General features: G+C 63.1%; 2 protein-coding genes across 2 annotated transcripts; both read right to left on the bottom strand.

Annotated features, from left to right (window-relative positions):
- Window positions 1-835: 835 nt before the first annotated feature.
- On the bottom strand, window positions 836-3799 carry LOC113250125 (beta-lactoglobulin-1-like). The gene is made up of 6 exons (XM_048223022.1): window positions 3704-3799; window positions 3179-3318; window positions 2746-2819; window positions 1715-1825; window positions 1101-1205; window positions 836-852 (listed from the first exon to the last, which is right to left on the bottom strand). The coding sequence occupies exons 1-6, from the start codon at window positions 3797-3799 to the stop codon at window positions 836-838; spliced, it is 543 nt and encodes a 180-aa protein (XP_048078979.1).
- A 6531-nt stretch (window positions 3800-10330) lies between these two features.
- Window positions 10331-22802, bottom strand: LCN1 (lipocalin 1). The gene is made up of 9 exons (XM_048223021.1): window positions 22713-22802; window positions 22235-22365; window positions 21747-21817; window positions 21162-21272; window positions 20735-20833; window positions 16828-16983; window positions 11439-11478; window positions 11125-11195; window positions 10331-10674 (listed from the first exon to the last, which is right to left on the bottom strand). The coding sequence occupies exons 1-9, from the start codon at window positions 22800-22802 to the stop codon at window positions 10331-10333; spliced, it is 1113 nt and encodes a 370-aa protein (XP_048078978.1).
- Window positions 22803-23138: the final 336 nt, after the last annotated feature.

Below are 23138 nucleotides of genomic sequence, written 5' to 3'. Positions count from 1 at the left end.
TCTGCGATTTCCCAGATGTTTTACAAATTTTGCATGAGTGGATTCTCCTGTTTCGTGGGTGAGAAACCTGAGGAAATCTCCCCCCAGGAGCTGGTCCTGCCAGGAGCCCCCCGAAAGCGCCAGCAAAGCCCAAGGCCCCGTGTCCTGCAGGCCCCCCAACAACACACTTCACAGAGGGGAGGTCACGCGGCTTTATTTAGAGTCCTCGGAGAGCAGGCTCCCAGCCCGAGCACACAGACCCAGGAAGGAGGAAGGACCCGGTCGCCGCTGGCTTCTTCTTCCAAAGGACAAGGAAACTTCTGCCTTGGGGGCGAGGGGGTTGGGGGGCAGGGCCTGGTTTCTCCTGTGGGGGAGGGGAGCAATGGGGTTTTGCAGGTCACTAAAACAGACAAAGGCAGAGCAGCACACTGTTGGGGGAGAAGGGACGGGGGAGGGGAGTGTGGTGAGGACACCTCCCCTTAATCATGTGGCCCCTGGCCCTCACATTGTCAGTTTTCTCTGCTACCCAGCGATCACCAACCCCCTCCCCATCCTGTTTCCCCTCCACCTCCCTCAAATGACAACATGACCCCAAAAGAAATCACGGGGTCCCCCAGTAGGGCATATGCTTGGACCTAAGTGGTTCTAGGACAGAGCCAGGCACTTGACTGGCATTGGCAGCCTGGCCCCCATGGTCACCAGGAGGGACACCAGGCTCCTGCCATTCCCGCAGAGGGACCAGGGCCCAATGGAGGGGAGCTGGGTGTCCCCTGGGATGCCCCCACCCGTGCATGTGCCCAGGACGTGGGGGCAGGGCTGGTACGTTACCCCAGGAGGCGGTCAGGCAGGAGCTCACCTAGACGCGGCACTGCTCTGCGGGGGGAGGGAGAGACGTGGGGGGGTCACAAGTGACCAGGACAGTCCAGGGCCCAGAGGGGTGTGGCAGAGGGGGTGGGGCCGGAGGACCCCGACTCAGGGGCTCTGCACCTCCCACCCCCCATCCTGGAGGGCCTGGGGAATGGGGGCCGCCGTGGGAGGCAGCTGGGCCCAGCGCTCGTGGCCATCTGGTGGGTGAGGCACGTGCGGCGGGAAAGCAGGGACGTGGGATGTGGCGGTCTCACCTTCCACCTGCGTCGGGTTGAAGAAGAGCCGGATGTGCATGGGCAGCGTCTTGAGGGCTCTGTCGAATTTCTCCATGACCTCGTTGTCGACCTTCAGGGTCCTGGCTGGGGGGGGGGGGGGGCAGTGGGTCAGTCCCCGGGCTCCGGGGTCCCTGTCTCCTCCGCTTCCTCCCGGACCGTGCGTGGACAGGAGGAGAGGGCCCCGCAGCCTAGGCTTCGGGGCTCAGCCAGCATAGCTGACGTGCTGAGCAGGAGTGTATGGAACCCCTGGGAGAGCTTCATTCAGGCGACCCGGCAGTGTCTGCCCCAGTGCTGCCGGCTTCTACTGGCTTGCAGGTCATTAAGAACATTCCCGCCAGTAAAGCTTCTAATTAGTACTAATCGTAGCACTGAGTCCAGCCCCTTGTCCCGGCAACCATCCTCTTGGGCCCTTTCTCCCCGAGTCCTGCTGCAGTGTGAGTGGACTCAGCCACCCCTGGGGAAGAACTTGCCACCCGCAGGCCCTCGGGCCAATAGAGGCCGGCACTGCCCGCTCCCTGAGAGCCCAAGGCGCCGGCCCGTGGTGCGTAGCCACCTTCCCCCTCAGGGCGGCCTCGCACAGCGTCGGGGCCTACCCAGGTACTGGCACACCAGGCTCTGCTCGGGGGCGTCCGTGTTCTCCATGCAGAAGAACAGGTAGTTCTCGTAGTCCGTGTCGAGCACGAAGACCTCGTTCTCCTCCAGATCTGGGAGACAAGAGAAGGGCCCAAGGGAAGGTGGAGTCCTGTCCAGCAGGTGTGCTGCTGGGCGCTCCTACCATTACCTGCACCCCTGTCCTGCAGCCCCCACGGGGCGGCACCAGGTGCAGGCGTGGCCCGCGGCAGCAGGAGAGGAAGGGAGAGGAGAGGCAGAGCGGCGGAGCGCGAAGCCCGTTGGAAGGAAAGAGGCCGGGTGTGCAGCTGGCCCGGTGGCTGGGGACAAAGCAGTGGCTGCAGAGGGCAGACGGGGGCGGCAGGGAGGGGCTGGAGCTAAGGGCGGATGAAGGGAGGCAGGACGAGCACCGGAAGGAGAGGGCCAGGGAGGAAAGGGGCAGATGACCCAGGCCCTGGAGAGTGACGGGTGCTGGAGAGGAGAAGGAGGGTCAGGGTGGCCCAGAGCACGTCTTCCACGTGAGGAACAATTTGCTGGGGCAACACCCACAAGAAATTTCTGTGCACTCTTTGTTTCAATTATACCACTAAGTTCTCCGTTTGTGTTTTTATAATTCACAACCCCCCCCCCCCAAACATTGCAATTTGTGACAGAGAATGCAGTCGTAGAGGAAGGTGCCCTGTGACCCCTCACGCAGCACAGTCCGGGGGCCCACCGTAAGGCATGAGTCACTGCCGTCCAGAGAGAGCAGGACGCAGCCCTTGCTCCGCGGGAGCCTGAAGAGGCTCCCGGAACAATCGAGGGGGAGGAAACTCTCCTGTCGGGCTGTGTGACCGCCCCCGAGAGGCTCGAGGCTCGTGGCCCAGGGCTTGGGCAGAGCACTCCCCGTGTCAGGGCCAGGCAGCCCTGAGCGCTGTCCCACCTCACCCTCCCACTGGCAAGGACGGCAGCCTCCCAGGCCAGCTGTGGCCGAGTGAGCAGCTCAGAGCCAGCCCTCGGGGCCGGGGACACTTACAGTTGATGTTGAACTTGGCTGCACACTCAGTTTTCTCTGCAAAGACCTTCTTCTCGACACACCTGTTGTCTTCCCTGAAAGGTGGTGACAGCATAAGGGGGGCGACACTGAACTTGAGTTGTCCTTGCTATGGTTCCTCGTAGCAGACAGGGCTCCCGGCAAGACCTGCCCAGGCCCCCAGAGCCCCAGCCCCACAGCTGACCAGCCGGCCTCCACACAGGCCCCTCTGTGCACTGACTTGGGGCATTGGGGCAGCCCTGTGTGGTCGGCCTGCTGGCCCAGAGCCCGGGGCGGGGGCTCCGAGGGCACCGGGAAGCACCCACAGGGAGCCGGCTCCCATCGGGACCCTGCCCTGCCCACCCACCTGCCCGCCCACCTGCCCATCCAGGAGCCAGGCCCTCGCCGGCCCCCAGTCTGGGGGCTGAACACCCACCATTTGCTCAGAATGATCTCCAGGTTGTCCTCGGGGGTGGGTCTCAGCTCCTGGACGTACACTCTCAGAGGGGCGTTCTCGGCGTCCAGGAGGGAGATGTCGCTGGCGGCCATGGCCATGGAGTGCCACATCCCAGCCACCTGGGGAGGGGGCCTTGAGCTGCCATCGGGGGCGGCAAGGGGCCCCGGCCCCACGGGGGGCTCTCCCTCCCACCCCGGCCGGGGGCCGAGTCTAACTGGGGTGGCCGTCTGTGAGCTCTGGATGACCCTCGGCCATCGACCGGACACCGGGCTGCACGATTTCCACACTTGAAATAACACGCCTGTGTTACCCAGGTGGGTCTGACGTGCACATCACACGAGTTCCCTAGAACCTCCTGGATCTTGGGAAACCAAGTGACAAGCCGCCCTGAAGACAGCCAGGTGGGGGCTTCCCGACATCATGGGGTCCGCTCGTGCTCGTGTAGCTGAGCTCCCGCTGCCCCGCACCCCTGCAGCTCACCCCCCACCCCAGCCGTCCTCCCACCTTCTGGAGGTCCATGTTCTGCACGGTCTGGGAGACGTCGATGCCCTGAATGCCACACGTGAGGGCCAGGCCCAGGGCCAGCAGGAGGCACTTCATGGCTGCGGCTGTGGTTGTGCTGAGCTCCCGGGAGTGACGAAGGCCGGGCAGCGGGCTCGGGCCCTTATATAGGGGCTGGGGGCCTGCAAGCCAGCACCGTCCAGGCCCCCCAGCCATGCGGTTCCCTGAATCCCCCGTGGCTCATCCCCAGAGCCTCAGGGGGCTTCCTCCACCAGGACAATAGGAGGCCTTCTTCCTCTAAGTGGGAGCGGGAAGGTCCCTGTGTCCCCGGGGCCTGGACGGTTCCTGGCAGGCCCCAGAGGGGAGGGTCCGGGGCCGGGTGGGTGCTGGCTGGCCGCCGGCCTCGGGAACACTTCCCCTGAGGAAGCGGAGCCCCGCTTCCTCTGCGCTCCCCAGCTCTGTGCCATTTGGCAGCAGGGAGCCAGGCAGCACCCCTGTTGGGAAACTGGGGTCACCATGGTGAGTCCAAACGACCTTGATGACTTCACCCAGGAATGACCTCCTACATCGCCGTCTCTTTTGTGTTCCCAGCAGCGTCTCCGTCGTTGTGGACCGCACGGAGCTTTGTGTAGTGAGATTACGACTGGCCCCCCTTTCCCGCTGCTGCCTCCCACTCAGCTACGGGAAAGGAGATTCAAATGCAGGTAGGATCCTGTTCACCGTCTCTGTGAACCAAAAGGGATGAACCTTGACGGAGCCCGTTATTTAGGAATAACGTTCGTTGAAATCTCCCGGAGAACTTTTCAGACCCACTGAGCAGGGACGGACCCACCGAGCAGGGACGGACCCACCACGCTTGGGTGGAATATTTTTTGAAAATTGTTTATTGTGGGAACATACACATGATGGAACGCTCACCGTCTTGACAGCTTGTAAGTGCACCGCCCGGGGGCGACAGCGCGTTCACACTGCCGTGCACCGTCCCTCCGTCCGTCCCCAGAACATGGGCACCTTCCCACCCTGGCTCTGTCCCATTAAGCCCCGTTCCCAGCCCCCGGCACCCCACTCCCCCTCCCCGTGTCTGCGGATCCAACTCCTCTGGGGCCTCCTGGGAGTGGATCCTTCAGGATTGGCCCTGATGGGTGCGTAGGGGGAGGGGACTTGGGTGGGGGAGGGGCTGTCCTGGGACAGCCTCATATTTTCCAGGAGAAATGTCAAGGTGTCACTGTCCCGCTGGGTGTCAGCTTTGGGAACCTCTGCAGTGGCCAGCGTCACCACCCCCCACAGCCGTGGAGTGGCCCCTGAGGAGCCTGGCGTTGGCTGCAGAAGGATGGAGTGGGCTCCCCGGTCTCGAGCTGGTGGCTGGCGGGTGGCGTCCCGTGGGGGTGTTTACCAAGTGCTCACTAGAACACAGAAACCCGCACAGACAACCCTGTGGATGTTCGCCCAACAGAGAGCTCCCGGGTTGAGCCCTGGTTCCAACCAGGAATGACAGTAGGTGAGCGGAGCAAGTCCATGCTCGTTACCAATGAGATCTGTCCGGTTTGTCCCTTTGCTCTCCACAAGCTCCTGGAAGATTCCCAGGGCCTCTGGCCTCTCACCAAGGGTGCGGGCCAGATGGTAAAGTTGGGTCTGGGGAGTCAAGGCAGGCCACCAGCACACATTGGGGCCCTCTCTTGGTCCAGGGCCTCTGGACTGTCCCCAGGGGCACACCCAGGGCTGGGGTGTCCCCCATCCAGACATCCTGAGAGGGAGGCCAGCAGGGGAGCTCGTGAAATGCTGCCTAAAGCCAGGGGCAGGGAGGTGACGAGAGGACTCCTGGGAGGGGTGTGCGCCGCACTGAGGGTCTGCGGTCACTATGTGGGTACCTAGTGGGGGTCTCTCTGCTGTGTCTCCCTGCTCCAGCCCAGGCCCTAACTAGCGTGGGACTCGTGGGCACAGAGCCTGGATCAGGGCTGAGGGTGTGTACAGGGAGTGTCGGTGCTGGTGAGCCATGGGCAGGGGCTGCTGACAGGACGGGGGCCGTGGAGGTGGTCCACGGTGCCTTCTGGAGTGGAAGCACTGGGGAACTTTGGGGGAATTTTTTTTTTTAAGATTTTATTTATTTGAGAGCAAGAGAGAGCACGAGCGGGGTGGGGGAGGAGGGGCAGAGGGAGAAGCAGTCTCCTTGCTGAGCTGGGAGCCTGACGCAGGACTCGATCCCAGGACCCTGAGATCATGACCTGAGCTGAAGACAGACGCTTCACACATGAGCCACCCATGTGCCCCAACTTTGGGAGACATTTAAAAACAATTTTTTCTGAGCGTCATTGTCTCAAAATCAAGATGCAGCTCTGATGGGGCTACGGGTCTGATGAGCTCTCCAGCAGGGGTCCTCAACCTGGGCAGGTGGACATTTGGGGGTGAAGGCCACCCTGCGCTCTGCAGGCTGCTGAGGGACGTCCCTGGCCCCCACACCTGCCTCCCTCACCATGACAGCATCAGGTGTCTCTGGACATGGCCCAGTGTCCCTGGGGCCCTGTGCAGACTCCCTAGGCTGGGCCAGCCACACCAGTGGCCAGCTGCAGGAGGAAAGGGCAGAGGGTCACAGAAGTGGGGGGCTGGGTGCGCCCTGAGTGGACATGGCGCTGGGCAGCAGGAACGGTTACTGGAGATCGGTGGACAAAATGCCCACAGGCGGGGCTCGGAGCAGCGGGGCTGGGGACTGGCAGGAGACCGGCACCCCCGCGGTCTGTGCCCGGGTTCCAGCTCTCGGCTGGCCCCATGGACTCCGACAGTGCTGGACTCTCCGATGGGCATCGCCGGCTGTAAGTAGGTTCTGTGCGTCCTGTTCCTGGAGTGCGTGATGGGAGAAGCTTCCCTGCCAGGAAGCTGCTGACGATTCTGTGCCTCCCAGCTGCAGGTGACACGAGGATCAGGACCACACCCCCATCTGCTTAGGGAGAGAATGTGTGCGGGCCACTGACCGGAGCAGAAGGTGCAGGGGAAACCCTTCGTCCAGGGGCAGTTTGCCTGTGTATCCGACGGGCTTCCTGGAGCATGAGCAGTGGGCGTGTCCCCCCAACACAAGCCCAGACCCTCCCCCCTCCCCCCTCAGGGTGCCCCTCGTCCCAGGACGGCCCTCCCCTCCACCTGCTCCCATCCACACCGTTCAACGCTGCCTGCCCGGCCCCTGGAGCCCTGCCCCGGAGTCCAGGCCCTGCAGCCAGGGGGTGGCCACAGTGCTGCATGGGATCGAGTGGTCAGGAGCTTTGTCCGGGCAGGAAGAGTTGACAGTGGAGACGGCTGGGCAGGATCTGGTGTTCTGACCTGGATCGCACAGAGCCCAGTCTCAGCCAACCTGTAGAAGACCTCTGACCTCCTGGCCCGCCCTCCCCATCGCTGGCCAGACAAGGCCCCAAGGCCCCAGCTTCCCATGGACCCCACACGCCTCCTCTTTGTGTCCTCTGGTGGCACCAGCAGGAAGAGAGGCTGGGCAGTAGCAGGGCAGGAGGACCCGGGGCCATTTCTTGCTGGTGCGCTTCACGCCCTTCTCTTCCTGGCACCGGCAAGGTCCTGGGACGGCCCCGGCAAGGTGGTGTCTCCGCTCCTCGTGTTCTTCAAACGGGTATCCCAAATATATAAACCCAGAGCCTTCCAAACCTATACCTGCCTGGCCCCCACCCGGTTCACCCACTGACCCCACAGCCGTGAGCGGAATCCTGCTCTGCTCCTACGTGGAAATGACAAGCCACGGGCTTTCCCAGGGGTGCTAGACTGAGGGCCACCAGGAGCTACTGGGAGCCCTGAAGCAGAGCCAAGGACTGGGGCCGCCCCCCGGGGGCCCGGGGTGGAGCCTGCACTGCGGTGCCCTGGAGGCTCGTCCTGAGCCCGGCTTGCCCAGATGGCTGATCCCCAGCACGAAGGGGGCAGCCAGGGCTCCTGTCCTTGGGGGTCGGCTCCCTCCTGGCCTGGTGCTTTAGGTACCAGTTTCCTAAAAGCTGGAGGAGGGGGTATGTAGCTCTCAGTGAGAGATGAACACGGGGCAGAGGACGCCCCAGTCTGCCACGGGGAGTGAGCCCACACTTGGCATCCCTCCTCTGCCCGGAGTCGCCCGAGACGCAGGAGTGGGCACTCTGGTCACAGACCCCTGGGGGCTGGGAGCACGGGACAAGCAGAAGCAGCCCCAGCGTGAAAAGCATCTGCTGGGGGCTGGAGGGGAGGTCTCCCGGGCCTCGGTGGGACGAGGATTCTGTGAGGACCCCGCTGGCTCCCACCCCATCTGGCCTGTGACTGTCATCCCTGAGACACTAGGGCCCAGGCCTCCCCGAAAGCCACTGTCCAGCACAGAGCCAATATCTGGACAGCCTTCAGGCAGGGCTGGGGTCATTGGGAGGGGGGTGCCGGGGCAGGGCTGGGCTGGGGTGTCCAGGCAGGAAAGCGACTCCACCAGGGCCTCTGCTGCCTCCCCCGGGGCCTCTGCTGCCTCCCCACTGGGGAGCTGACTCCGAAAACAGGCTCTATAGAAGCCCAGGAGCTGGGCACTGGGACCCCCGTCCAGCTCTGCCTGCTCGTCCTCCTGCTGGAGGGAGGCCTCCTGGGGCAGATCTGCCTAGGATTGTCACCTGTCAATCCTAGCACCCCCACTCTGAGTCTCAGCCCCAGACCACTAAGGACACTGGAGCCCCTTTTCTGGCCCTTGAGGTGGCTCTGTGAGAGGGGACCAGCTACTTTGGGGCAGGTCAGCACCAGGGAGACAAATGGTGCAAGGCCCCGGAATCCCAGGACAGGGGACCGTGGCTGGGGAGGCCTCCATGGGGTCTCCCCTGTGGGGTACCCGGCTGGGCGGCCTCCGGCCTTTGCAGGGAAGTGGGGTAAGGAGCGTTGTCATTACAGAAAGCCAGACGTGCAATGCCAAGGCCGGCGAGGCCAGCCTTGGCCCCCAGGACCCTCTGGCACGGCCCCCAGGACTGGTAGGGGTCTTGCTCTGCAGCAGGGACCCCCGCCCAGTGTTTCCTGCCCTGGCCCCGCAGTCTGTCTTTGGGGCCTGCTGTGTCTGGGAGAGGCTCGGGGACACCTGTGACCTGGGAAGCTGCACGGACCCTGCATGGAGGGAGCTCCCCCACCCCCTGCCTGCAGGGGGTCTGGCTGTGTTCACCCCTCCCACCAGAAGGGAGACCCCCCGCTGGCTGTGGGTCAGGCTACTCATTGCAAAGCTGCAGGGTGATTTCCGGAAATGCAATGTTCACACCAGAATATGAAAGAAACTTCCTTCCTAAGTGGTCCCTCCCCAGGGTGTGTCTGTGTCCAGCGGGGCCTGGAGGGGGGGGGCAGAAGCCGAGTTGCAACCCGGCTGGGCTCCCAGCGTCCTGCTGTCCTCATCCTGGCGGGCCTGGGGAAGCCTGGCCTCCTGCCGGCGCCCTCACCCCTGCCACGGCCTCCAGCCAGTGGGGAGCTGGGGGACCAGGTGATGCCCTCCTGTGTGTCCCCAGCTCTGGTCTGAACCTGTCATCCTCACACTCCTCCACTGCATCCACAAGTCTACCCAGAACCTGAGCTTTGTGGGCTCAGACCCACAGAAATCCCCCACAGGACCCCCGGGCAGAGCCGCAGCCCCCCCATGCCCGAACCCTCATGCCCGCTGGACTGCGGCACCGCCACTGAGAACCAGGACATCAGCGGGTCCTCGCATCCTTCCTGCCCTGGCTTGCCCACCCCTCCCTGCTCCCAGCCCAGCCGAGGGACCCCATGGACAGGCAGAGTCACCAGGGATTGCAGAAACCCTTTATGTGGAGACAGGAGGGGGTGGAGGGCCGGGGGGCAGGGGAGTGGGGGTGGCAGGAGGGGTGGAGTGGGCCCGGACCCCCGGGGCGGGAGTTCCTTCCACGTCCTGCAGGACAGAGGTCCTGGGGCTGCTGTCCCAGGGCTGCTGTGGAGCCGTCGGTTGTGCCTCCTGCCCTGGAAAGAAGGGGAGTCAGTGAGGCCAGGGTGGGGGGCCGGGGGGCTGCCGCATGGGGTGCTGGTGTGCGCTCTGGGGGGCTCCTGAGCCAGTCTGAGCAGAGGAAGAGGGTCTTTCTGCCATCTGCCCACAACCAAAGCTCTGTGTGCGTGAGGGAGAGGCCCTGAGGTGTGACTGCGGGGCGGGGCCGTCGTGCGGAAAGATCCCCACTTTGTCGCCATCTGGGCTGTGCTCACAGCGGATCTGGGGACCTCGGGCAAGTCGCTGCACCTCCAGCTCCAATGTGAATGAGCCGCGTGACAGAGATCCCGGTGGCAGGGTACATCGCGGGCGCCCGCAGCGGGACGGAGGTGGGACGGGCACCTGGGGCCTTGGGCGGGACCGAGAGGGACATCATGTCCGCTGGACGCAGGATGGCCTGGTGGCTTTCTCTGGTGCACGGGGTGTGGTCAAGGCAGACCCTGGCCCCTTGTTCCTGAATTCCATGTAATGAACTCCGGGGACAGTTGGAGAAAAGAAAGGAGTTTCTAAATGTCCCTGAGGGACACGTGGGAATGGACATCTGAAGTGACGAGCAGGTCTGAGAGGGGGTGTCAGAGCAGAGAAGGCTCTGTGGGCCCATGCGGGGTCCCTCATGTCTGCAGGTTAGGGTGTCCCCGGGGACCCTGACTTTCCTCCAACGGCCACTCACCCTAATCACATGTGGGAACTTGTGGGAACGCATCTTTCTGCAGAAACGAAGAAAGCCGCAGTGACAAAGACGCCCCGGACAAGGGCCCAGCCCGCATCACTGCCTGAGGCTCCCACTCGGCCACGAAGACCCAGAGGGGGCCCTCGGTGTCCCTGAGACATGTCACTGCAGTGATGTTTCCCCCATGGTAGGAGGGGACCTGAGAGGGGGACGTGGGGGACACGGGCAGAGCCATCCCTTTACCCGTCTGGACAGGGATGATGATGTCCTTCTGCGGCAAGCCCTTGTGCTGGACGAACTTCTTAAAGGCTTCTAGAGCTTTTAGGTCCATGTCAGGATTTCTGCCTGCAGTGGGGTGAGCAGGTGAGCCCGAGGTGTCAGGGAGCAGACCCCGGGAGGACAGCGGCAGGAACCTTACCCACGAGCTTGGCTTTCCTGAATCTCGCCCTCTTGAACTGTCCTTCAGAGTAAAACACGAGGTGATCCTTCACAGGTGTCCCCTCTACGAACAGGTGGGCCCTGCCCCAGGCTGCGAAGGCTGCGGCGGGGTGGGGTGGGGCATGAGCAATCCTGATCCTGGAGATGAGGCTGGTGGCAGAGGCCCTGCCAATGGCCACCCCCTCGGTCCCCTCACCCGCCCCGGTTCCCCTCCTGACCTCAGCACCAGGGCCCCCAGTCCTGGGCACAGGACCTGAACCAGGCAGTGGCGGTGGGGCAGAAAGGCTGCCTGGGGAGGGGGACACTCTGGTTCTTGGGGGGGCCCTGCCCACCCCCCCCGGGGCATCCAGGACTCACAGGCTCTGTATTTGCCGGGCGTTTCGGTTTTCTCCAGGGTGATCTCCGCTGCATGGCACTGACCATTTTTCCTGGAGGAGGGGACAGAAGCCAGCTGGCCGAGGGCTCGGGGCCCACTTCTGTTTGGGGGGTGCACAGGCCTCTGCTCCTGACTTCGGAGCCGCACAGCAGACCCCAACCCTGCCTGGGGCCCTTCCACCTGCAGAGTTCGGTGGGTTCGGGGTCACCGCACACCTACGGCAGGGCAGGAGGCCCCCGGGTGGGGCCCGAGGCCACGGGAAAGAAGGCCGGTGGGCAGCCCGGCTGGTGCTCACCGGAACGTGAAGGAGGCCAGCACGTCACCACCGCTCAGCGCTGAGAACAGTATGGGGGACAGCTGGGTCTCTGGGGCGCACGTCTCTGATACAACAGCGTTAACGTACCACTTTCCCAAAATCTGAAAGACACATGTCCTTTGTAGGCACTGCTATGCGTGTAGCCAGCTCCCCCGGACCCCGACACCCCCATAATTCCACCCGTAAACCCTACCAGACACCACCAGCACCCAGACGCTCATCCCCCAGCACGTCTGAGGCTCTCGGTGGACACCTGTTCCCCTGGGGGCTCCGGGTCCCTTCCTAATTCTAGTACATTCCCTCAGCCCCATCCTCGTGTTCCAGGGTGCTGGCAACGAGATGGAGGTCCTTTTGGCTCTGAATCGTCCTGCTCTCTCTGACCATAGCCTGGGGAGGGTCAGGGCTGACCACAGATCCTCTGCGGCCCCAGCCCAACCAGCCCCACGTGAGGCGCACATCAGGGTCCTGGAACGACGGGGGGTCCTGGGCCTGCACGGTAATCAGGCCGAGGGCCGTGGCCAGGAGCAGGGTCTTCATCTCTAGGGCTCTGCGGTACGGCTGTCAGACGGGTCCGTCTCTGGGCTCGGAGAGGCTGTGCGGGCTCCTCACGGGGCCGCCCTTATACCCTGGCCCTGGGTCCCCATGGACTTGGCACGGACCACCTGCGATCCACAGCCAGCTGGCAGAGAGGGCCTATGGTTGGAATAACAGCTCCCTAGGCCCTCGGGCCCTGTGCTCCCTGCTCACTCATTCCCAGTGGGGCGTGTTTTGGGACAGGACGCTCACTGAACGGGAGGGGCAGAACTTTCCGAAGGGGAGGCTCAGGTGGAAAATGGACGGCATTGCCCCTCACCCCCAGCCCCTTCCCCACGGCTCATCGCTCAGCAGCCCCGGCTCTGCTCGGGCCTGCCCTCGCCACCTCGGTGGGCCCCAGGAGCTGCAATTCCCGGACGTGCTGCCTCCCTGGGTCATCCCCCAAGGGGCCCTGTTTTGGGATTCAGGGCTAGGCTGCAACCATGCGTCCCCGGGGAGAGGCCCCCAGACATGCTATAGGAATGTCGCTTCCCCCGCCCCCATCCCCGTCCTGCTGGATCTGTGGGATGCTTTTGTTCTTGTCCTGGGGCTACCGTGACAGGTCTGGTGTCAGACCCACAGCCCTGCGGGGTCGTCCCGCTGTCCATTTCACGCAGGCCAGATGAGAGGCTCGGGCACCAAGGCCTGGACCCAATGGTCAAGCCCCTGTTGCTCTCTGAGTAGGACCCCATGCTCCTTCCGGGACCAGGGCAGGTCTGGGCTTGGAGTGTGTGTCCTGCGGCCCAGAGTTGATCCCAGGAGGAGGCCAGGGCCGTGGTGGGTGTGTCGGGCCTCACAAAGGCATCCTTGTGCATCAGCGTGCCTCCCCCACACGCTCTCTGCAACCCCTGGGTGATGGAACTGAACGTGTCCCTTGTAATTACCCCAGTAATTACCCCCAGGAAGGTGCTCTGGAGCGGAGCCCTGCCCTCCCCGGATGGGGGAGGGGCAGCCCAACGCCCTTTTAGGCCCGAGACCAGGAGGCAGGTCCAGGCCTCGAGAAAGGCTCTCGTGTTCCCTGTGCGTGCTGACCTTCTGCCAGGGACAGGCGGGAGCCTTGCCCCTACCAGATCTCTGAGAGGACAGGGGTCCCCTGGACCCCTTGACGTCCCAGCTCTGTAGACACTCTGTCGTTGCCCCATCCTCACGAGGAGACCGGACACTGGGCACGGACGGGCCCGAGAGGCAGCGTGTGTCCACAGCCCAGCTGAGGTTTGCTGGGACTCTGGGGTGCTGAGGGACGCTGGCGGCCGCGGCGGGGTGTGGGCCTGGCCCTCCAGGCAGACGACATGTCGGCTGAGGCACACGCTGACATTTGCGGGTGTGATGTGGGTGTTGGGAAGGGATACACACGTCAGTGGAGCAGAACAGAGAGTTCAGTCGTGGGGCCACATAATTGGGCCCGTTTATTGTTTGACGAATGTGCTGAAACGATCGAACACACACACGCAAATAAAGGAGGCTTGACGTCAGCCTCATGCCTTCCTTTACGAAAGTAGCTAAACTGATAACTGGCCTCAGTGGGACACGATTTAGGAGAGATTTTCACGACCTGGTGTCAGGGGAAGGGTTCATTCCCAAAGACAAATTAGTGAATTGGATGTCATCACAATTCAAAACTTCTGCTCTGCAAAGTCTTTTGTTAAAATAATTTTTAAAAAAATAAGCTACATGGGAGAAATATTAGTAAATTTCTTAATCTCAAAAAGAAGGCATTGAAACAATCTCAAACCTCCACAGTAAAAAAGCAAACGACCCAGTAAACACTCTTGAACAGACATTTCCCCAAGGAGAACATGCAGGTGGCAAGGGGCCAGGGGCGCAGGGGCGCTGGGGCGCCGTGTCACTGGCCGTGAAGAGGTGACGGCCACACCGTCCAGGAGACAGCACTTGACACCCACTGGAGCGCACGGCACCGGGCGGGACCCTCGCCCACACCCGCTCTGGGGAACCGCTTGGCGATTTCCTAGGACTCCGGATACACACTTCCCTCACAGCGAGGCGATCTTTCCCAGGTTTGTAGGGAAAAGAAACGAACACATGGGATTGCGTGTCTGCAGATGTGTATGGCGGCCGCAGCCGTCATTGTGAAGCACCAGATGTGCCCCGTGTGCCTTGCCCTTGAGCAGGTCGCACACACCACGGTCCATCCACGTGGTGAAACGATAGTGAACCGAGTGAGGTGGGGCCCAAGCCGACAGCTCGGTGTGTCACAAGGGCGTGAGCGGGGTGGGGGCCGCCAGTCTCACGGGATGCCACGCTATGTGATTCCGTGTAAGTGACGTTCTGGACGTGGCGACGTCACTGGTGTGGAGGAGAGACGCGTGGTTGCGGGGGTGGGGGAGGCAGCAGGGGGAGGCTTTGCGGGCAGTTCTGGGGCATGGAACGGCTCTACGTCCCGAATATGCTGGGGGCTACGCCCACCTACGCGACTGAACATTCCCTGAACTGTACGTAGAAATGCTACCGGTCGAGCTGGAGAACGACTACCCCCCAGCCCCCAGCCCCCAGCCCCCAGCCCGGCCGGGGCACGTGCTTCCTCACTGCTCTCTGCCAATGCCAGAGGCCCAGCATTCCGGGGTGTTCTTCCTCCAGCCCCTCGGGATGTGAGACCTCCGGAGGCGGTTTTCCTGGAGCTTCTGCCTCTGCGCTTGTGTTTGCCCAGAATGCAGGCAGGGCCGTCTTGTCGATGGAAGACAGGGCACGGGTGGCGTGGGGCTCGAGAAACAGGGGGACACGGCACCCGCTGGAAGAGAGGTTTTGGGAACCCAGAGGGCTGCTGCCCTTGACCGTCAACGTGGGACTGCTGACCGGCTGACGGCAGCTTTCCGAAAGGAGGCGTGGAACCTCGGAGCTCCAGGCAGTAGAGAGCTTCTCTCAGGGCCCTGGCGTCACCGTTGACTCGAGTAGCCCCCGGGTAGGGGCGCCCGACGCGGGACCCCAGCGTGATGGTGTGGGCCGCGGGAGTGCCCGGGAGCTGAACTCAACCTTGCCAAGTCTGTCCTGTGAAAGTCGGGGAGATGACAATGGAACGGGACCTCGACACCCAGGATTGGGGCGTTGATGGGAGCCCCGGTGCACGTGAGGACCGTGGCCCTCCCCCCCGAGCAGACCCAGCCCCTCTCCCCCTGCTGGGCACTTGGCTTCCCACTCTTGAGAGCCCTGGGTGGAGGCGTTGTGTGGAATGGACTCAGAAAGTGCCAAAGAGCTGGCTTTCACGCTGACTCGTGTGGGGTCATCAGCGTGCGTGTGCACGCCGGACAGGCAGGGTGTCTGAGTTGGCGCGGGCAGCTGGGGGCGTCTTCAAACAGCGGCTGAGGACCACCCTGTGGGCCATTCGGAGAGGCTGAGATCCCAGAACTGCTCTTATTTATTTATTTCTGTTTAAAAGATTTTATTTATTTATTAGAGAGAGAGCACGTACCAGCAGGGGGAGGGGCAGTGGCAGAAGCAGGCTCCCCGCTGAGCAGGGAGCCCAAGCAGGACTCGATCCCAGGACCCCAGGATCACAACCCGAGCCAAAGGCAGATGCTTCGCCGACTGCACCACCCAGGCGCCCCTCCCAGAACTGCTTTTAGCATGAAAGAGAGGAAGGGCCCCGTGTGGGTTGGTCAGTCGGTCGGTTGGGGTTCAGAAGAGAGAGCCCACGGAGCCCTTGAACAAAACTCAACATAAAGAAGCAGTAACTGGTCCGAGGAATGGGGACAAGGGCAAGGGACGGCTGAAGGACAGACATCAGAGGGGAGCAGCAGTCCGCCCTGGGCTGAGGCCCAGGACCCCAGCCAGGGGCCGACTCGGCGGGAGTCCGACTCCGCTGGAGGGGAGAGACATTCATGGGGCTTGGGGCTGGTGGGCTAGGGTACCCGTGGAACTCTCTGGAAAGCCGGCAGTGGGTGAAGGCCGCTGGGTGTCCTGCTTGCTGCCAGGCATCTCAGGAGAAAGGAGAAGAGGAGCGGGGGAAGAGGCAGACCCCCAGGCTGGGCACCCTCCCTCCCCCCTCGGCTCATAGGCCCGGCACTTGGATCCCACGTGGGTGGGGAGTGGGTCAAGCGTCGGGCCTCGTGGTGGCAATGGCTTCCCTGGTATCATCTTGGTTCTGGCTTCCTTTCATTCTCTAGGCCGTTTGCCCGGAGGGGTCATCCTTACTCTGGTCTCTGAGGGTCCCAAGCCCCTGGGTCCGAGCCCTTCATCATGACTGTCCCTGGGCAGGGAGGCACCAGCAGGTGACCCCCTGGGAGCCCCCAGGTCCTCATGTGCTCCTCTCTGCTCTACCCAGTGGCAGCAACTCCCCCAGCTCACCGTGAGCAGGGTCAGCCTGGAGGAGGGGGGTTGTAACAGGCGGCACTGAAGCGTCCGTGCAGTGACCTGGGGCTGATGTATCTGCGTGTGTGAGGCACGGGGGAGAGCCAGTGACTCGGGGCCCCACGCATCTTGCCCCAGACCACGAGCCCCTGTGAGTCCCCGCTGGGCTCTCCTGGGGGCGGGAGCACGCCCCAAGCAGCTGGGGCACGGCCGGAGCGCAGCCCACTTGTGCCCTGGGCTAGCCCTCCACCGACCCCCGACCAGACTGGTGTGGAGAACACGCCGAGCGCTGTGTGCGGGTCTGACACCTGGGGCACCCCACCTGGGACACCTGCATTCTGTTTTCTTCTAGGGACTTGTGTAGGAATCTGGCTCAAATTTCCCAGCTGACAGTAATGTCCACTCCGAGGGCGGAGCAAGGATTCGGGGACTGGGCCTTTCTCAGCTCGTGTGCGCCCTCTTCCGTGGGGATTGTCAAGTGCAGTTCCTTTACCAAGCACGGGCGATGGCCCGCCTGCCCGGGGAGCAGTGAGCGATCCAAGGTCAGCGCCGGGAGGAAGGTCATGGCACTGGGCGCGCTCCCCGTGCTCCCTGCTGCCATCTTGAAGGCAGGCCTGGTCTCCCATGGAAACCCCGCCATCCTCCCGGCCTGAGAACCAGCGGACAGGGGACAGGGCCCCGGGCAACCATGGTGGCTGGAAAGGGAAGGGAGAAGTCCTGGAAAGAAAGGAGCCAGGGAGCCAGAGCCCCAAGTTCTGCACGTACACTGACCGGATCTCGGGCTCACCCTGACATACGACCCCGCAGGGCAGACTGCGAGCAGCCCCCGGGGATGACCGGGCTAACCCGCCGGTGCGGGGAAGCAGACCATGCGGTGAGGCCTCAGACAAGGTAAATGCCTGTTTAAAAGGGTAGAGTCCATACTCTCCTTCTTTTTTTAAAGACGTTATTTATTTATTTATTTTAGAGAGAGAGAGCGAACGTGCAGAGAAACTGGAGACAACCGGAGAGGCGAGACACGCGGTGCACGGGGGACGGACATCAGGTAGCCATCGGCCCCCGTCAGGGGCGGCGGGGCCGGAAGGCGGTGGGCAGCCGTCAGTAAAGGCTTGAAAGAAGAAAAAGCGCACACGGAATCGCGCAGCGGCTGGAAATACCCTTCCCGAATAAGAGCAGCAGTGAAAACACTTGGATGGAAGCCAGCTGCGGGTTGGGGGCCCCGGGCAGGGCCGCGTACGGGTGGGAGTCAGCCCAGGAGCAGAGGGCAGCGGGTGACTGGGAAGCTCTGACTTCCCCTCTCGGCCCCTCTGTGCCGCGTCTGTTTGGATGGAACCTGCAGGCCAGAGGGCACCCACGGGGAGTCTGGGCGAAGGGGCCTGCGCGGCTGCAAGCTTTCTGCATTTCAGTAACACCTGCGTGCTGTGGCCCCGGGCCGCCCACTGAGACGCTGCGTGACCCGGGACGGATGGAAGGGCAATCGGAATGGGTGGCAGCACTGGGGATCCACGTGGATGCCCTGGTCTCTCGGAAGCCCTAAGACCTGGCCACGTGTTTTCTTCTTTCTTTACCACCAGCCTGAGGGACACCCCCTCTTCCAAAATGCCCCTCGCCCCCAGAAAGCAGTCCCAGCCCCACTGTCCCCGGGACAAAGCTTGGGGGTTTGGTGAGGCTCTGGTCGTGCCGAGGGAGGCTCTGGTCTGATCCCAGGCAGAGGAAGGTCCCGTGGAGGCGACACCATGTGCAGGGCTGAGCCTGGGCAGAGGCCCTGGCCCTCCCCGTCGGCCTGGCCAGTCTGAGGACGAGGCTTGGGGCCACCTGCAGGATCCTGGTGCACCTGTTACTCTCTCCGTGACCGTACGTCCCTCCAAGCCCGAGCCTTGGCGAGGAACTGCATTCAGCATTGCGTCTTCTGTGCTCACAGCGCCCCACTGGGACTACCATCCCTGCAGGTGGGGTCCCAGGGGCATACGGCACCCCACGGGGGACATCTAAATTTATGCTCTCCCCAGACACCCTGGGACAAGGGTCTGGGTCTCAGTAGTTTATCTGGTGTTGCCCCGGAAGCAGGAGGAAGTGGAGAGACTGAGTTGGGGGTGGCGGAGAGGAAAGCCGACAAAGTGCTTTCCAGACGCAGCCGAGCCCACAGGCTGGGTCCAGAGCGGCTGTGCGAGGAGCCATGGAAGTGCGGTAAGGCTTGCCCGGAGGGACAAAGGACTGCATCTGTGTCTACTCAGTGCCCTCACCGATGGACAGGCAGGATACCCCATACCCTAAGACTGCCCTCCAGGCTCTAACTGGCTCCCGTGGCCCCATGGTGTAGTGAAGTGGAGACATTGTCCTGAGACCCCTGCGCACCTGTCCCAGGTGACCTTGGAGCTGGGCTGCTGGACCTGGACCTGGATGTCAAGAGCACCCGCTCCAAGGAGGCCCTGGGGTGCTGTCCAGCCTCTACACCCCAGGGCCCCCTGGGTTATGTCAGCAGCCAGTCCACACAGGGAGCCCAGGAAGGCCAGCTCCCCCCACCCCACGTGCATTACGAGAGCTGCCCTGACAGTTCCAGCACCTGGGACTCTGTTCCAGGTGTGGCCCCCGCCTGGTCCTGGCCTAGCAGCCCTCTGTGTTCACAGCCTAGTAGCCAGGAGCTCTCCCTCTCATCTCCAAGTGTCACCGTGTCTCCCTGTGTCACGTCGTGCCACCGGAGAATCTTTGAATCCTGTGAAACACCAGGAACCTCCAAAGGGTATCCGAAGAAATCGATACCTGTGGTACTTCTGCTCCAGGACGTAAGGCACCTGCCCAGACCTGCCAGACTCTGACCTGGCAAGCTTGGAGCCACACCCAGATGGGGGTGGGAGTTCAGATGTGGCTGTCTAGGAAGCAGGGCTGGCCTCCTTGGTCTCGACACGGCTCAAGCCCGAGCCACAACCCTGATCTGAGCTGCTGCCCCCCCCCCAGCTGCCCTGTGCAGGCTGTTCAGATATAGGACCAATGCCAAGGGTCCAGGACTCTGCCAACCCCCACCTGACGCTCCCCTTTGTTCCAAGCCTGACAAGTCTTACTTGGGTAGCTCCGTGGATCAGGTCTCTCCCCCGCATCCACAAGTCTACCCAGAACCCGAGCTTCGTGGGCTCAGACCCACAGAAATCCCCCACAGGACCCCCGGGCAGAGCCGCAGCCCCCCCCCCCCGCCCGCACCCACATGCCCACTGGACCGCGGCACCACCACCGAGAACCAGGACATCAGCGGGTCCTCGCATCCTTCCTGCCCTGGCTTGCCCACCCCTCTCTGCTCCCAGCCCAGCCGAGGGACCCCATGGACAGGCAGAGTCACCAGGGATTGCAGAAACCCTTTATGTGGAGACAGGAGGGGGTGGAGGGCCGGGGGGCGGGGGAGTGGGGGTGGCAGGAGGGGTGGAGTGGGCCCGGAACCCCGGGGCGGGAGTTCCTTCCACGTCCTGCAGGACAGAGGTCCTGGGGCTGCTGTCCCGGGGCTGCTGTGGAGCCGTCGGTTGTGCCTCCTGCCCTGGAAAGAAGGGGAGTCAGTGAGGCCAGGGTGGGGGGGCCGGTGGGCTGCCGCATGGGGTGCTGGTGCGGGCTGTGGGGGGGCTCCAGCCGTTGGACCTGAGCAACAGAAGGGGAAGCTTCCCATGGGCTTCCCCCAAGGCTCCCAGCCGGCGTGTGAGTGTGCGATGAGGTGACCTGCATCTGAAGGGGTGGGGGGAAGGCGCAGGGATGCAGTTCCCGATTCTGGCTCCGCCAGCACCTGGGCAGCGTCCCCGAAACTCCAGTTTCCAAAAGGACACACAGCCAGTGAGGGACCCAGGAGATGTGAAGTATCCCGCGCATGGTCGCCATGTTTCTGAATCTTTTAAGCAACTCGTTGGGTAAACAGAGTCACAATGACCATTTCGGGACCAGGAGCGGTTTCACACACTGGGACTTATTGGGAGGTCCGTCGCCCACCTGCACACCGGCCCATGGTGTGCTCGCTCAGAAAGGGTTTCCTAGCTGCCCAGGGGCTGGTCTAGGAGACCGAGTCTGGAGGCGGTGCCCCGGCGCTGGGATAGCTGCACCTGCCTGGCCCAGGTGGGACCCGGCTGGGGGAGACCACGTGGCCTCTTGAAATCCCACTAACTCCACGGAGATTTTCACACGTGTCCTCTGCAACTGTCCACTTACCCTAATCTCCTCTTGGAGAGCAGGTTTCTATGGGAAAAGGAAACAGACATGACTCAGGAGGTCCCCGGGAATTGGTCAGCGCCCTCCCCGGCCAGTGTTTCAGATAGCCCCGGGAAGAGCAAAGCCAGGATCAGACGTGCTGTGTTCTCCTAGAATGTCACTCTCTGGCAGTGCTACTGAGGGGGCGACCGGGCAGGACCGGGCGAAGGCACCCTTCCTACCGCTCTGTGCGAGTTCCAAGATCTCCAGCTTGAGTCCCTTGGCTCTTGCGAACTCCTGAAAATTCTCCAGGGCCTCCTGGTTGTTCTCTGGGTCCCTTCCTGTTGGGGAAACCAGGAGACACGAGGCTGAGGGGCAGACCTGGGGGGTGTCTCCCCCCCAGCCTGGATCCAGCGTGGGGCTGGACCGGAGGCCCCTGGGCTGGGAGGAGAGCCGGTGGGAAGGCAGAGCCAGGCAGCTGGGGACATCCAGTGGGAGCCCATGCAGCAGACCCGGGAGGAACACGCCTGGGCATCTCCCGGGAGGGGGAGCAGCTGCAGGACCTCTGCCCCACCACAGAGGCATCCCTTCCCGGGCAGGACCCCAGGCACTTAGCGGCTTGTCCCCAGGGGGAGGGGGGACTCTGGCGCTGGGATGTGTGATCCTCACCCACGAGCTTTGCCATGCGGATCTGCTTCCCATGGAGCTCGCCCTCACAGTAGAGAATATAGTGGTCCTTCACCTGCGACGGCTCTATGTACACCAGCCGCTGGCCGTTGTCTGTGGGAGGACAGCACACGTCCTGGAGGAGCCACGAGATACTCCAGAAAGAGCCTGAGCTCACCCAGGTCCAGCTTGGCAGACCGCCCAGCCTCCGCACGCTCCCTGAGCCCCCGCACCCCGCACGCTGGGTCACAGACGGGTTTCAGGCTGTAGGGTCTGAAGAGCTTGGGACATGGGGCTCTCAGCCCCGGACCACCAAATATGACTGTTCTTTGCCCCTGACATGGGCACAGCCATCACCGGAACCCCCTGGACAGGCCAGTCCCTCCTGGGGGCAAATGTGTCCCACCTAGAGCTTGAGGGCCCGTGTTCATATCTGTAGGGCATTTTGGCTCATGAGAGGAGACAGTAGGATTAGGGGGTCAGACAGGAGCAGACTTCTCAGGCTGGAAGGCCGTCCTGGCATTGTGCCAGGGGCTCCCCTCTCCCAGTGTGTGGGGAGCGCTGCCTGGCTCGGGCTCCAGGACTCACAGGCTGTGTATTTGCCGGGCTCGGAGGTTTTCTGCAGGACTACTTCCATGTCCTGGCACTGACCGTTTAACCTGGAACACAGAAGCCACGTGGTGATGCCGCCCCTCCCACCTCGAGCAGCCTCAGGGCATTGCCCCGTGATGCCCCGGGTCTGAGACAGGCCGACCGAGCTGCTGGCATCTCCCACCCCATGTCCCAGCTGGACCCTTGGTGCCACGTGGAGCAGCTCCCTGGGGCTCCCCCAGGGGAGGACATGGGGCTGTCTTACCCCCGATCAGCCAGCACTGCCCCTCTGGGGCCTCTCCCCTCCTCCGAGCCCCTGCCAGTGAGGCACCCTCCATGGCAGCGTTCCCCAAAGCTGCCCAGTGCTGGGGAGGGGCTGCCAGGACACCAGCATGGTCTGCTTGTGCCACCCGGACGCTGGCTCTCCGGTGTGTGTGTGGGGGGCTGCTGGGGGCAGTCACAGGCCACCCGGCCCTGACACTCACAGCATGGTGATCTTGGCTTCCAGGTTGCCCCCCTCCAGGGCTGTGAGGGTCATGGGAGTCACTGACTCAGGCTTATTCTCGGGCACCTCCTGGTCTGCGGTCATGGCCTTCAGATACCATTTCCCTGACACCTGGAGAAGGTTCCCTTGCGTCAGGGCTCCGGCCGAACCCCTCTGGGGTCCCCCTCCTGCTCTGTAGCCCAAGCTCTCCGCCACCCCTGGGGCTGGAGGTACAGAGCATTGCCCCCCCGCCGCCCTCCCCAACAAATGCCCAGCACCCTGGCCAGACCCACCCAGGTGCCGGCCACCAGCCCCTGCAGGTCCCTTGCGCCCAGGGCCCTCTGCCCTCTGGGACCCGTCCGGCTCAGACCCCTTTTGCTCTGACCATTCCCTCAGGGACAGTGGGTTACTGCCTGATCCTAAAACATCTCACCTCTCCCTGAGCCCCCTCCAGCCCACCCTGTCCCCCTGAGCCTCACATCTGGGGTGTCCTTCTCTGAGGCTGGGGGGTCCTGGGCCTGCAGGACAGCAATGAGGCCGAGGCCAAAGGTCAGGAGCAGGGTCTTCATCTCTAGGGTGTTCACGGCTGCCGTCAGGTTGCTCGTTGGGGCTCGGGGAGGCTGTGCTGGCCCTTCACGCAGCCGCCCTTTATACCCCTCGGCCCAGGGCCCCCAGCAGACTTGGCACAGACAATTGACCACTCCCTTCCCGGCCATAAACTGTGGCCAATACTGCAGTGGAGCGGATAAAATGTCATTATTGTCGGACCGAACAACTCTTGTTAAGCACCATGGATCATCAGAGAAGGGCCACTGGCCAGGGGAGCAGAGCTGCAGATATCATCTGGGAGGGAAGAGAGTCTGAGTGCAGGGGGTGCAGGTGTTCTGTGAGGGGTGCCACCGAGG

This window comes from Ursus arctos, unplaced genomic scaffold (assembly GCF_023065955.2).
Source record: "Ursus arctos isolate Adak ecotype North America unplaced genomic scaffold, UrsArc2.0 scaffold_18, whole genome shotgun sequence".
NCBI classification, from domain to species: domain Eukaryota; kingdom Metazoa; phylum Chordata; class Mammalia; order Carnivora; family Ursidae; genus Ursus; species Ursus arctos.
The sequence above is the reverse complement of the archived record's forward strand: the minus strand, read 5'-3'. Positions and strand labels throughout refer to the sequence as shown.